We start from the raw sequence: 13,388 nt of genomic DNA on the forward strand, positions 1-13,388 counted from the left end.
TTCTGTCATGTAAAGGTAACATATTCACAAGTTCCAGGCATTAGGACACAGTCATCTTTGGGGGCCTTATTTTGCCTACCACAAACATTTGGCATTATATCTTGGACAAAGAATGCATAATCAAATATTGCTGTTTTTGTTTTGCTACATTATAAAAAATAAAATACTTCAGGACAAGACATTTTCTGTGGTGAAACAGACTTGGTGGTGGGGATGGAAGCAGGGAGAATGGTTAGGAAACTACTGAAATTATCCAAGTGAGAGATAATTGTGACCTGGATAAGGAAGACATTTTTGGAGGTGATGGAGAGTGATTAAATTCTGGTTATATTTTCAAAGTTATTGGCATGATTTGCCAATGGTTTGTATACAGAGTGTAAGAGGTAGAAATCAAGGATGACTCTAAGACCCTTCTACCCAACAGTGGTCCAGAAATGGTGGAAATATCTGAAGATCTAAAGGTACCATAAGTAGACAAGATGGATAGCCCATAGAAATCTGTGGGTACTATTTACTAAAGACTAAAGAAGACAGTATTCACCTCACATCAGATGTACTCAGATGTGTAAAAATGGTACAGATGAACCTATTTGCAGGGCCGGAATAGAGACACAGATGTAGAGAATGGACATGTGGACATGGTGGGAAAAGGGAGGGAGGGACGAATTGGGAGATAAGAATTGACATATATACACTACCATGTGTAAAATAGATAGCTAGTGGGAACCTGCTATATAGCACAGGGAGCTCAGCTTGGTGCTCTGTGATGACCTAGATGGGTGGGATGGGTGGGATGGGTGGGGGTGGGAGGGAGGTCCAAGAGGGAAGGGATATATGTATACATATAGCTGATTCACTTCGTTGTACAGCAGAAACTAGCACAACATTGTAAAGCAACTATACTCCAATAAAAAAAATCCTCCAAATTTGAACACAAGTAGGGAGAACTCCAAATTATTGTGATTACTTTTCTTCCATCTAGTGGACTGGGACTTCAAAACAGAATACAGGCTGAATTATGAAAAGGTAAATAAACTTTATTTTCTGCACACTTAAGTGATGAACTGAGATTATCTACTACATTTACCAACACTTGGTTCAGTCTCTGAGAAAAACTTATCATTTGTTATTGGTATTGGTAATTATTGGTTAACCTGTCTGTTTTCTACAGTAAACTAGGAGATGCTGGACAGTAAGAACTATTGTTGTATTATTTTTTTTTTACCTCCAGCACTTTGCATGATGTTTGGAATACAGGACACTTTTATGAAATGTATAGATAAATAAATAATTTTTTCTTAGTTGAAAGAAGAGGCTGCTAAAAACACAGATAGGTTAATGAAACAGGACTGCTGTTAATGATAGATACTAGGGTTATGGGGTGGAGTATGATTTACACTCCCAATAGCAGAGGCCTTTTAGCAATCAGCTATAAAATTTCATTTTAAAAAATCCTCTTCATGGTGATTGCAAATGGGCATGGGGTTTCTTTCTGGGGTGATGAAATTTTCTAAAATTAGACTGTGATTATTGTTGTTGCACAACTCTGTGAATTTACTAGAACCTATTAAATAGTACACTTTATTTTTTTTTAACATCTTTATTGGAGTATAATTGCCTTACAATGGTGTGTTAGTTTCTGCTTTATAACAAAGTGAATCAGCTATACATATACATATATCCCCATATCTCCTCCCTCTTGCATCTCCCTCCCACCCCTCTAGGTGGTCACAAAGCACAGAGCTGATCTCCCTGTGCTATGCAGCTGCTTCCCACTAGCTATCTATTTTACATTTGGTAGTATATATAAGTCCATGCCACTCTCTCACTTCGTCCCAGCTTACCCTTCCCCCTCCCAGTGTCCTCAAGCACATATATACAATGGAATATTACTCAGCCATAAAAAGAAAGGAAATTGAGTTATTTGTAGTGAGGTGGGTGGACCTAGAGACTGTCATACAGAGTGAAGTGAGTCAGAAAGAGAAAAATAAATACTGTATGCTAATACATAAATATGGAATCTTAAAAAAAAAAAAAGTACAGTTTAAATGGGGGAATTTATGGTGTGTGTCTTCTATCTCCAAACTGTTCTTATAAAAAATCTTTCAATGAAAGGGCTCAGGACAAAAAATTACATCAGCTTATAAAGCACACAGCCACAGAAAGCAATTGCATAATGGAAGATACAAAAATACTGTATGAGGCAAAATAAGTCTTGTGGGAACCTCTGTACCCTGGAGACACAGTGAATGACACCACTGCCGGAAACTGGCCTCTCAGCTCTGTGACTGTCTCCAATCAGGCGGGCGAGAAGTTTTCACATAAACTTGGCCCTCCCCTGGATCGAAAGCCTCCTCAGCGTTCTGGGTCAGCCTGAGAGGGACAGAAAAATTGCTGCACAGGTCCTGTAAGTAAAATCGTTTTGTTCAATGAAAAAGCTCAACTCTAGACAAACCAAACTTTCTTACCCACAGAGAAGAGTTTCCTCACCCTGTGCAGAATTAGATTAGATAATGGGATGGTGGGCTGAGGCAGATGGTAGAATTTGTAGAATTATTTATTTTCAGGGAATCTATAGAGAAGGGGCATTTTGTTCTGCCAGGTGTGGGTGGGATACCCTGTTGCTCATTAGTCAAATGACTTAATCAGTTGCTAATATATTTATCCCGGTCAGTGGTTTGGTGCTCAAGAAAACCGAAGAGGTCTTCAGGGGCTGAAAACCTCATTTCTAAGCCCAGTGATTCTTATTAAAAATGGAAAAATACCCATTTTGAACATCTACTGCATGCCAGGTACTGTACTAGACACAGTGCCTATTTTATCTCATAGATAAGGAAACTGAATCAAAGAAAGTTTACATTACTTGTAGGTTTCAGTGCATGAGCATTGGAATGAAAAAGAAATAGGTCTAGAATCCCAGCTCTGCTATTCACTAGTTGTATGTGATCCTGTATATGTTTCATAACTTCTCTGATACTTAGTTTCGTTATCAGAAAAGTGAATTTAATAATACTTGCCACATGGTGTTGTAGTAAGAATGAAAAGATAAAATGTTATAGAGTGCTTGGCAAAGTAACATTCACAGAACAAGTTACTAAATGGTAGCTGTTGTTATAATATTTTTTGTTATTGCCGCCATACAAGATCTCAAAACTAGTTGGTGTTTGAGCAAGGATCTAAACTCAGATCAGTCACACAATAGCCATGCCATTGGCAATGACTTGGACAATACTGATAATGGTCTAATTCAGCAGTTAAAGAAGTAGCCACAAGCTACAGCTCATGACAGTGCAATGAAAGAGCATCATTGTGATCTAAGTGGACAGGAAAATTAGTGGAGAGACTATAGCTCATTTCTCACAAGAGAAAATGAAGGCTGTGCAGCGATTGGAGAGAATGCATGGGGATGATGTGCAGGGATTGAACAGATTCGATTGTGATGGCTGCAAAAAAGAGTAACTTGGGGGAACTTTTGTGCTTCCTCCTAATAATATCCATTAGTCCTCCTTTATTTGTTGATATGAACAGTTTTGTGTTCTCAATTTAAGACAATTGCAATGAAATACAGCTTCGAGGTCCCACTACCAACCAGACTGGTATTACTTAGCCTTCATATATAGACCTCCTGAGGCTCCAGTTTTTGACATTTCCGAAGTAGAATCAATACAAATTTAACGTCAATTTGTACGTTGAGGATGAGAGAGAGAGGGAGAAGAGTGTGTGGTGTGTGTGCATGAGGGAGACAATTCTAAGCAGATGACTTGCTAGAATTTGATGTCTTTTACTGATAAATGAAGTATTGGAGAGAGAGCCATGTTTGGAATGGGACGGGGAGTGAGGTCTTTGTGGCTCTTACTGAGGTTGAGGTGTCTGAGGATGTATGAGTAGAGATATCCCTCATGTATAGATAAAATAGTTTATTCACATTTTATCCACTGGCACTAAGCAGTGAGCTTTGATTTGTTCTCCAAACTGCTGCCAGTTCTTTTTCTAAATCATCAATTTGATCTCCTCACTCTAGTTCCATGATTCATTACTGCCTTCAAGTTTAAGCCTAGAAATCTTGCCACAGCTTCAAAGATTCTATTAACTTTTGAAATACAGAACTCAGGAGAGGCCATAATTAGATTTAAGGTTTGCAAGTCATCTGGATATAAGTGCTATTTAAAGCCATGGGAATAACTACTATATCCCAAGGAGAATACATGGAGAGCAAGAAAGAAAAGGAACTCCTTGGAAGAAAAACAGACTCCTAAAGAACAGCAGAATTACAAGACAGAGAACAAAAATATTATTTGATAAACAGGGGGGGAAATCTCACAGAATCACTACCATCGAAGCTAACAAAGGAGAAAGTTTCAAAGTGGAGGTAGTCAACACGGAGACAATTTGAGATAAAGGAGAGGAAAACAAATGTGAAAATAAACCTTTGCACTTGGTATTTAGAATGTCATTGGTGACATCAGTTGGAGAAATTTCTGAGAGTCATTAGGGAAAGAATCCAGATTGTTACTGAAGGTGAAGAAATAATAAACAAAAGCAGACTGTCCTTCAAAGAACAATTTTGTTATTATAAAAGATATGGCAGGAAATTGAGAGAGAAACAGGGTTTATGTCTTATTTCTCTCACTAGCTAAGCACAGTGGCCAATTATGAAAGATGTTCAATATGTCTTGGTTGCATCGAATGTGTTGACAACATTGATATAAATGTGTGGGAAGCTTTCATTGATAGACTGGGGTAAAACTTGAGTATTGTAGACTGCAGAAAAGGAGTCAGTGGTACTAAATAAGATGCTAACAAAGGAAAGGAATTTTGTTGGTGTTAAATTAGAAGAGATGAAGAATGATTTATTTACTTATTCATAAAATATTTGGAAATGCCTGGCTTTTGATGCTCTGAAACTAAAATCCAAGTCCCTTATCCTTTCCATGGAATTCAAGATTTCAATGTCCTTCTCCCCACCGCCTTCTCTTGCTTCATTTCCCACAGCACCCAGCTTCACATTTAAGGCTCAGCATATTGATTTTCTTGTAGTCAGCCAACAAACTGTATTGTGTCATTATTCCATTCAGCCTCTGCTCCCTTGTTATGTACGTCAAGAATACCTCTTTCCTGCTTTCCATCCTTGTGAACTCACACCCACCCATCAAAACTTTACACAGTTGAAATTCATCTACTCTGTTAAGATTTCTTGGGACTAATTCCTCTTGACACACAGCCAAACACATTCATGTATACATGCACTCAGAATCTGTCACTCCACACTAATTTCTGTCTTATCTAAAGCATCTTACCCTTGTGCACTCTACAACTAGTGGCATTTCTTCGTCTCTGATTCCTCTGATACACACCTTGCCGAATATAGTGCCTGGCATGTAGTAGGTGTTCAAAATTGGTAATTTTTTATTTTCAGAGGAGTCCCTGGACTCATTAAAGATAAGGTTTTCAGCCTTATAAAGATGAGGTCCTGACAACCTCTCTGGTTTCCTCAGGCACCAAACCACTGTTATTTTACTTGCTTCGTACCCTTAGTGCTGACACAATACACAGTGAGCTCCCAGTTTGATGTTGGAATGAATGAAGTGTTTATGACGGATGATCAAGTGCTTAGGTGGGGTTATTGGCTATGAAAGGAATAAGGAAACCTCTGTGTCTGAGCCCAGCATGGATGATGAGAGGGTGCAGGGATTTATGGGTGTAGACCAGTGAAAAAGAAGGAATTCAAGGGAGTTCTCTTCTTCCAGGCTCAGCACAGATCAGTTCAACGTGCACTGTGAAAGGGAAGGGAAAAAAATGATAAGAAGAATGAAAACGAGCAGTGAATAAATTGAATTAATGAACTAATGTAAGGGGAGCCATGAAGATGTTAGGGTGAAAGAGAAATTGTTCAGATAGCAATTTATTTTTTTAAACTGATCTCATAAAATTTCCCAGAACTCAATGACAAAAATTACAACTCAATCATTGCATATCACCATGAAAATCACTGTGGTAGGCAGAATTAATTGACAGAGGCCTTCTGCACTCTCATAACTGTTTTTATTATTCATCATAATACACTGGATATTGGAGTTATTTATAAACAGCAACATTCATTCTCTCTTACTTGATTATAAACTCTTTAAGAGGGGTTTTGTTTGTATTATGTCTTAGCTTCTAACACAGCACTGTGCACAGAGTAGGTGCTCAGAAAATGTCTCTGAGAGTGTAAGGCAAGAGCAAAGGAAGAGATATTACAAGTTCATTCTGGCTCAACATTTTCACATATGCCACTCTAAAAGCCTTGGAATACTTCATCTTGACATACACAAAACATAGAAATCTTTCAAGCACTGATTTTCTTGGAAAGCCTTCTCCAAATACCCCAAACCTTTTGTACATAGAATTGAAGTGATCCCTTTTTCATGATTACTCTGCTTCCCAGTAACCCCAGGAAGTTGTTAACTTGAAAAACTGAATCCCAGGTTCTGTGAATTAATAATAAATAAACAGGTCAAAGACTTGTGGAAAATGAGAGGTGAACACATTCTTTTAAATTATTATAAGTATCATTCATTTAATAGGTTTTTAGTTTATCTTTCTGATCAAGACATACTTTTTAAAAGTAAAAGCCATAAAAATGTTTTTCAGAAATCAATCTATTTATGAAAAGTACTAATAGAACTTGTTAATCTTTCAAATTTTCAGAGTTAATTGTGAAATGCATGCCAGTTGGGCAAGACCATATCTACTTCGTTTCTATACAACGTTTGTCAAATTCACGACACTCAATAAACAATCATTGGAAGTAGTGCCCCCAAAAATTCCCTTTTTAAACAAATGTTCCCTTTATTGTTAACTCTCATTTCCATTATGAGGTTTGATAATACATTTGACAGTAATTTGATTGGTTCTCTGAGGACACTCTCATTATTCTAAACTGGAAACTCGAAAGTCATAGTTCACTGATTTGGTCAACTCATGTAACTTAACACTCTTTTTTTTCTCTAATTTTCCATTAATTTGAATTAAAAATTTCCCATTGTTAAAAGTAAGAGATTTATTTAGGGAATTCTTGAGTTTGCACTTTGGGTGAACTTGTGGGGTCTGGAAACACTTAGGTTCCCCTGAGGAACCTTAACATTGGCTACAAGTTCATTCTTGTAAGTACAAGTTCATTCAGACTCAGCACTTTCAACATATGCCATTCTAAAAGCCTTGGAATAATCTAATAAACTAATCTCTGTTTTTCCCCAGACCCCCTCTTCCAACTCATACAGACCCATTTACCCAGTCTGCAATTCTCTACTCAATGAAAAAAAAAATGTAATGTTTGCAACAAAGTTTTATATTCTCCTCCAAAGCAAAACAATAACATTCTATTAGGTGTCACCTGAGAAGTATGTCTTAACAAAACGGAGAAAATCTGTTCTTTGCTAATGGAGAAAAGCTAGTCTTCAAGCAGATTGAAGAAAGAAATATATTTGAACACGGCAGCACACTATAACAAGTGGGGGCAGAGCCCTCTGTAGGTGATAGGTCTGAGTTCTAACTCTCCATCTCTCTCAAATGCAATTCCAGGGCTTCCCTGGTGGCGCAGTGGTTGAGAATCTGCCTGCCAATGCAGGGGACACGGGTTCGAGCCCTGGTCTGGGAAGATCCCACATGCCACGGAGCAACTAGGCCCGTGAGCCACAATTGCTGAGCCTGCGCGTCTGGAGCCTGTGCTCCGCGACAGGAGAGGCCGCGATAATGGGAGGCCTGCGCACCGCGATGAAGAGTGGCCCCCACTTGCCACAACTGGAGAAAGCCCTCGCACAGAAACGAAGACCCAACACAACCATAAATAAATAAATAAATAAATAAACTTAAAAAAAAAAAAATGCAATTCCAGATGCTGTACTGCAAGAGTCACTTGAAAGGTTAGATACTGTAGGCACCTGCTCATGACTGCACTGATGCCTAAGCCATTTATTATCACTTCATATGTGTTGCTTTGCATTATAAGTATCTCTTTCTCAATATTTTCTGGCTTCCCAAATTGTCTGTAAGCTTCACTGTTTTCTGTTCTCATGGCCAATGTAATACTGCTGCTCCAAAGCCCCAATCTATTTTTCTCTGATGCCAACTACACAGAAAAACATTCCAAAGAGGATGGAATATGATTGGCCAATCTTGGGTAAAGCGTCTTTTCTTAGTCCAGTCATCTTTGCCTAGAGGAAAAGATCACATAGTATAAACCTAGCTACCAGCAAAGGGCCCCAGGGAAGAAAAATCATGGGCTGGGGAAAATACAAAAAAAAAAAAGAGTACCTACTACAACAGTCGAAATCTTACAATTATTTTATCATTTTAAATGAGTCATTCATACTTACATAGTATATAGACATTCATCTGTGGTTAGTTTTTGGTTGAATAAAATTATTTGTAATTGGGTTAATTTTTTAAATGTAGGTTTTTTTGGTTATTCCAGAATTTCATCTTGGAATTCTGTACTTTTAATCCAGCATGTCCCACTTCCAGAATATCACATCCTCTTCCGTTATTTTCCTGCTAACTGGTGTTCCTGGGCTGGAAGCCTTCCACAGCTGGATCTCCATTCCCTTCTGTTTTCTCTATGTAACAGCTCTCTCAAGAAACAGCCTGATTCTATTTGTCATTGTCATTCAGCCCAGCCTTCATGAGCCCATGTATTATTTCCTCTCCATGCTGTCCACCACTGACCTTGGCTTGTCCGTATACACTCTGGTCACCATGTTGGGAATATTCTGGTTCAATGCCAGGGAGATCAGCTTTACTGCCTGCTTGTCACAGATGTTCTTTGTTAAACTCTTCACTGTCATGGAATTGTCAGTGCTGTTGGCCATGGCTTTTGATCGTTTTGTCGCCATCTCTAATCCCATCAGGTATGCCACCATTTTAACTGACTCCAGAATAATTCAAATTGGAGTGGCAATTGTCATCAGGGGGACACTAATGCTGACACCAATGGTAGCACTTCTTATGAGACTGTCCTTTTGCCGCAGCCACGTGCCCCACTGCTCTTACTGCTTCCACCCTCATGTGATGAAGCTCTCATGCACAGACACCAGGATCAACAATGCAGCTGGGCTGACTGCCATGACCTCTACTGTTGGTGTGGACTCAATTCTCATCCCCCTTTCTTATGTTTTGATCATTAAGACTATCCTCAGCATCACATCCCCAGAAGAGAGGAAGAAAGCCTTCAGCACCTGTATCTCCCATATTGGGGCTATTGCTATTTTCTATATTCCATTGATCAGTCTCTCCTTTGTTCACAGATTTGGGAAACAAGCCCCAGCATATGTACATTGTATGATTGCTAACACCTACCTGCTGATCCCCCCGGTCATGAACCCCATCATCTATAGTGTGAAGACAAAACAGATACGCAGAGCTGTGATAAAAATTCTCCATTCCAAAGGCACATAGAATCATAGAATTCTAGAGACAGTCTATGTCAGGTCATATTATCAATAGAAAAGTAAATCTGGTGTTTGTTGAAGCTAAGTGTGCAAATATTTAAAATCAAAGATGAAATATATTTAGAAAATCAGCTTGGCTGACCTCTGTATTTTACAAATGAGGAGACAAGAGACATAAGAATGGGAGGAACGAACAGCCTGTCTAGAATTTCTCCTCTGATCACTGCTTGTTCTAAAGAGTTTATCCTGCTTATGCTTGTTTATCCTGCCAGTAGTCTTTCTCTTTTTACTTTAAACATTCACGGCAGTTAGAATGACACAGTATGAAAAAGTGACTCCTTTTTGAGAAATAGGTAGTATTTTCTAACTGTAATAATAGTTGTAACTAACATTTATTATTTCCTTTGACCAGTCATGGTTCTGTTTTTTACATATATTAACACATTTTTATATTCAAAACAACGTTATAAGGTAGTTACTTTTACTATCAATGCGAAAGTTGAAGCACAAAAATGTTTAGTAACTTACTTAAACAGCTAGTAAGTGGCAAAGCCATATTTCACATCCACATGCAAACTGACTCCACGGTCCCCCCACTCTTAACTTTAATGCTGTATTGCTGTATATAATATAAACTATATATATATTTATATATCTAGACTATATTTATATATAATATAAACATATGTATATTATATATAATATAAACTATATAATATACATTTATACATGAATTAATTAACTTGTACTGGGGGACATAATTTAGTCAAACAAACAAAAAAACAAAACTCTGTTCTCTAGAAATTTTCAACCAATTTATGGAAGAAAAGCCCAAAACAAAATCTTCAAACCTCACAAATGTATTTCTACCTGATGTTCTTTCCCAACTAAGCATATTCTAAAATTTCTTTCTGCCCTCTGTCAACATTCTGCCCCAGCAGAAACTGAAAAGTGACTAGAATTGCAAAGGAATTATAACTTGTGTTATTTACTTAGAATTGTTTTAACTTGTAGCATATTTTTATGTAATGGCTTAATCCAGCAAGTTAATTATTTTTTCCAAGCTGGGTATATCCAATAATTCTAGAAATTTTAAAGTGCATATTTCAATAATACATTAGTGTCACTCAGTAATGGTGGACCCTATAGCTGGTTTCAGATCCAACAAGGAAGAAGAAGTAGTCATTCATATCTACAGGGAATTTAAGTGACTACAGTACCGGCTACTTAATAATTAGGATGATGTCAAAATCCTCAGCATATTTGACAGTAATATTTTTAGTCTCAGTTATTGCTAGTCTTTATCTTCCTGATCTTTATATGTTGGAATGTCTCAGGACTTTGTTCTCAGACCTGTCTTATTCTTTGTTATATTCTCATTTTTGGTCATCTTATCTAGCATCGTGTCTTTAAATATCATCTATATGCTGGTAAATCCCAAATTAATATCTACAGTCCAGACTCATATCTTACTGCCTGTGCATCACTATCTTCACTTGAACATCTAACAATCATCTTAGACTCATCATGTCCAAAACCATATCCTAATATTCACATCAAGGAAAAAACATTCTCAACCACAGTCTTCCATGACTCAGAAACTCTGCCTTTTAAGTTGCTGTGATAGAACACTTGGAGTTATTTCTGACACCTGTCTGTCTCTCCCATTCCACATCCAACCTTTTAGCAAATGCTGATGACTCTTTCTTCCAGGTATTCCAGATGTTGCTATCTGGAGTACAACTACTTTCTACTACCTCAACTGCTACCCCCATGATCCAAACCAGCATCATCTTGAACTTGAAATATTATAGTCTCCTGGTGGATCTTCCTTTAATCCACTTTTGCTTTACAGTACAGTAAAGTAAAGTAAAGTAAAAGTACAGTAAAGTACAGTAAAGTAAAATAATCCCCACTGTAGTTAGACGGATTATTTTAATACACAAATCATGTTACTTCCTCTGCACAGCATGTTCCAGAAGCCCCCTGTCTTACCCAGGGAACACTCACAGTCATTATAATATCTTGTAAGGATTTATGTGTTCTTGCTCCTCTCCATCATCTCAACTTCATCTCCAACTACTCTCCCCTTTATTCACTCTACTACACCCACACTAGCTTCCAAATATTCCCTTAAACTCACCAAGCATGCTTCATCTTCAAACTTTGCACTTGCAGTTCTCCTTACTTGGGATGTCCTTCCTCCAGATGCCCCCATGGCTTACTGCCTCTTATCATGCAGGCTCTGCTCATGTGTCCCCTTACTACAGGGCCCTTTATATTATAAAAAATAATAATGACAACAACACCTCTCCCTCAATTCCTGCCTGCATTTACTCTCTCTTCCTTACCTACCTTGTTTTAATTTCTAGCACTTTCACCCTCTCCCCAACATATTACATACCTGTTTATTTCTTGTCTAGTTTCCCCATTACAAGGTAAGTTCTTTGAGAATAAGAACTCTTTGTTTCATTTATGTTGTCTTCCAGACCCTAAAACAAGGCTTGCCAGATAGAAAAATCATAACATCTCTGGATGGCGTGGCTCTATTTACCAATGAAGAGGTTCATTGCTTCCTCTCTATGCTCCAGGCACAACAAACAACTTGCATTTCCTTAGCCCTGATTGCTCTATCTCACTTTCAAGCCTTTGCACAAGTTGTCACCTCCACCTACAGCACCCTCACTCTCTCCCTTCTCCTGACTTAGAATAGAACTGACTTTCCTTCAGAGATGTTTTCACAACTTCTCAAGTCTGTCTGGTGTCCTTTTGAGGTGCTCCTACAGCACCTTCTTCATGACAGCCCTTTTTAGACTCTACTGTAACCATTCTCCCCACAGCAGACTCTGCCCACTTCTCAAGACCAGGGACCATGTCTTAGTCACCATTGGACATAAGTAAGAAAAGTGCAGATGATGTGGACTTACAGACTGGATTTTTGCTTGTTTTTTTCCACACATGACATAAGATGGGTCATGGAGAAAGGGAGGAGAGAAAGAGAAAGAGGGGCTTGGGCTAGAGAAGAAGGATGAGGTACCCAGAGTCCTAAACATGGGAAGGAGATGGAACTTCAATCTTAAGAACTGGACAGTCAAGATATCCTCACTACTTCTACAGAGGTTTCTCCCCCAGCACACCTACCACCCACTAACGTGTGAAAAGCCCCACTGTCCAACAATCCTAGGAACTTGTAAGTTTCCATTCCTAGGAAGTGAGTGTGTAATTTGGACACTTGGGGAATGGGTGTTGCAGAGTAAATGTCATCTGTGACCCAAGTGGACAAGCTCACCATGAATTGGAGACTTCCCTAAAAGCCAGAACAGTGGTGGATACGTGACCACTGTTGCAGTTACTTGAACCGAGAGTCCCAGTGAAAATCCTTAAAAGCCCTGTAAGTCCTATAAGGCCCTATATTATCCAATTCCCCATTACCTCTCCGATTCTATCTGCCTAATTCTTGCCCTGGTTCCCTCTGCTCAGGCACACTGGCCCACCAGATACACTCCCTTCTCAGGAACTTTACTTGCAGTTTCTGTTCCTTCTTCCTGGAATGGTCTTCATCAAATATCTCCATAAATCTATTTCTCACTCCCTCAGGCTTCTGAAATGTTTTCATTATGTGTGGCCTTCTGCACATAATGTTGTGCAGGAGCTTCATTTAAAATTTCAACTACCCCCTGGATATTTATCTGCTCCCTTCTTCCCTTTATTTTTCTCCATAAGACTACCTAACATCCTATTTCACTTTTTATATCAACTCCATTTATTGTCTGTCCCCCTAACCAGAATACTGCATGAGGTTGGGGATTTGTGTGTGTGGCGTCTATTTTTCTTATTACATTGTGGGCCCCTGATAAATATTTGTTGAATGTGAATGAATAAAGAGTCAGAATACCTGGTTCTCAGACCAATATTATAATTCATTAACTATGTGATCTAAGCAAAGAGCATTTATGTCAT

At 38.4% G+C, this 13,388-nt stretch overlaps 1 protein-coding gene across 1 annotated transcript; it reads left to right on the forward strand.

Annotated features, from left to right (window-relative positions):
• Positions 1 to 7,868: 7,868 nt before the first annotated feature.
• LOC309605063 (olfactory receptor OR51C1-like) lies at positions 7,869 to 9,451 on the forward strand. The gene has a single exon (XM_082340379.1). The coding sequence runs from the start codon at positions 8,491 to 8,493 to the stop codon at positions 9,433 to 9,435; it is 945 nt and encodes a 314-aa protein (XP_082196505.1). The 5' UTR covers positions 7,869 to 8,490; the 3' UTR covers positions 9,436 to 9,451.
• Positions 9,452 to 13,388: the final 3,937 nt, after the last annotated feature.

Source organism: Balaenoptera borealis (genome assembly GCF_965194805.1).
Source record: "Balaenoptera borealis genome assembly, chromosome: 11".
Taxonomy (NCBI): Eukaryota; Metazoa; Chordata; class Mammalia; order Artiodactyla; family Balaenopteridae; genus Balaenoptera; species Balaenoptera borealis.

What these genes read in the sequence shown, in the direction of transcription:
- LOC309605063 (XM_082340379.1), top strand. Translation starts at nt 8,491, where the DNA reads ATGTCCCACTTCCAGAATATCACATCCTCTTCCGTTATTTTCCTGCTA.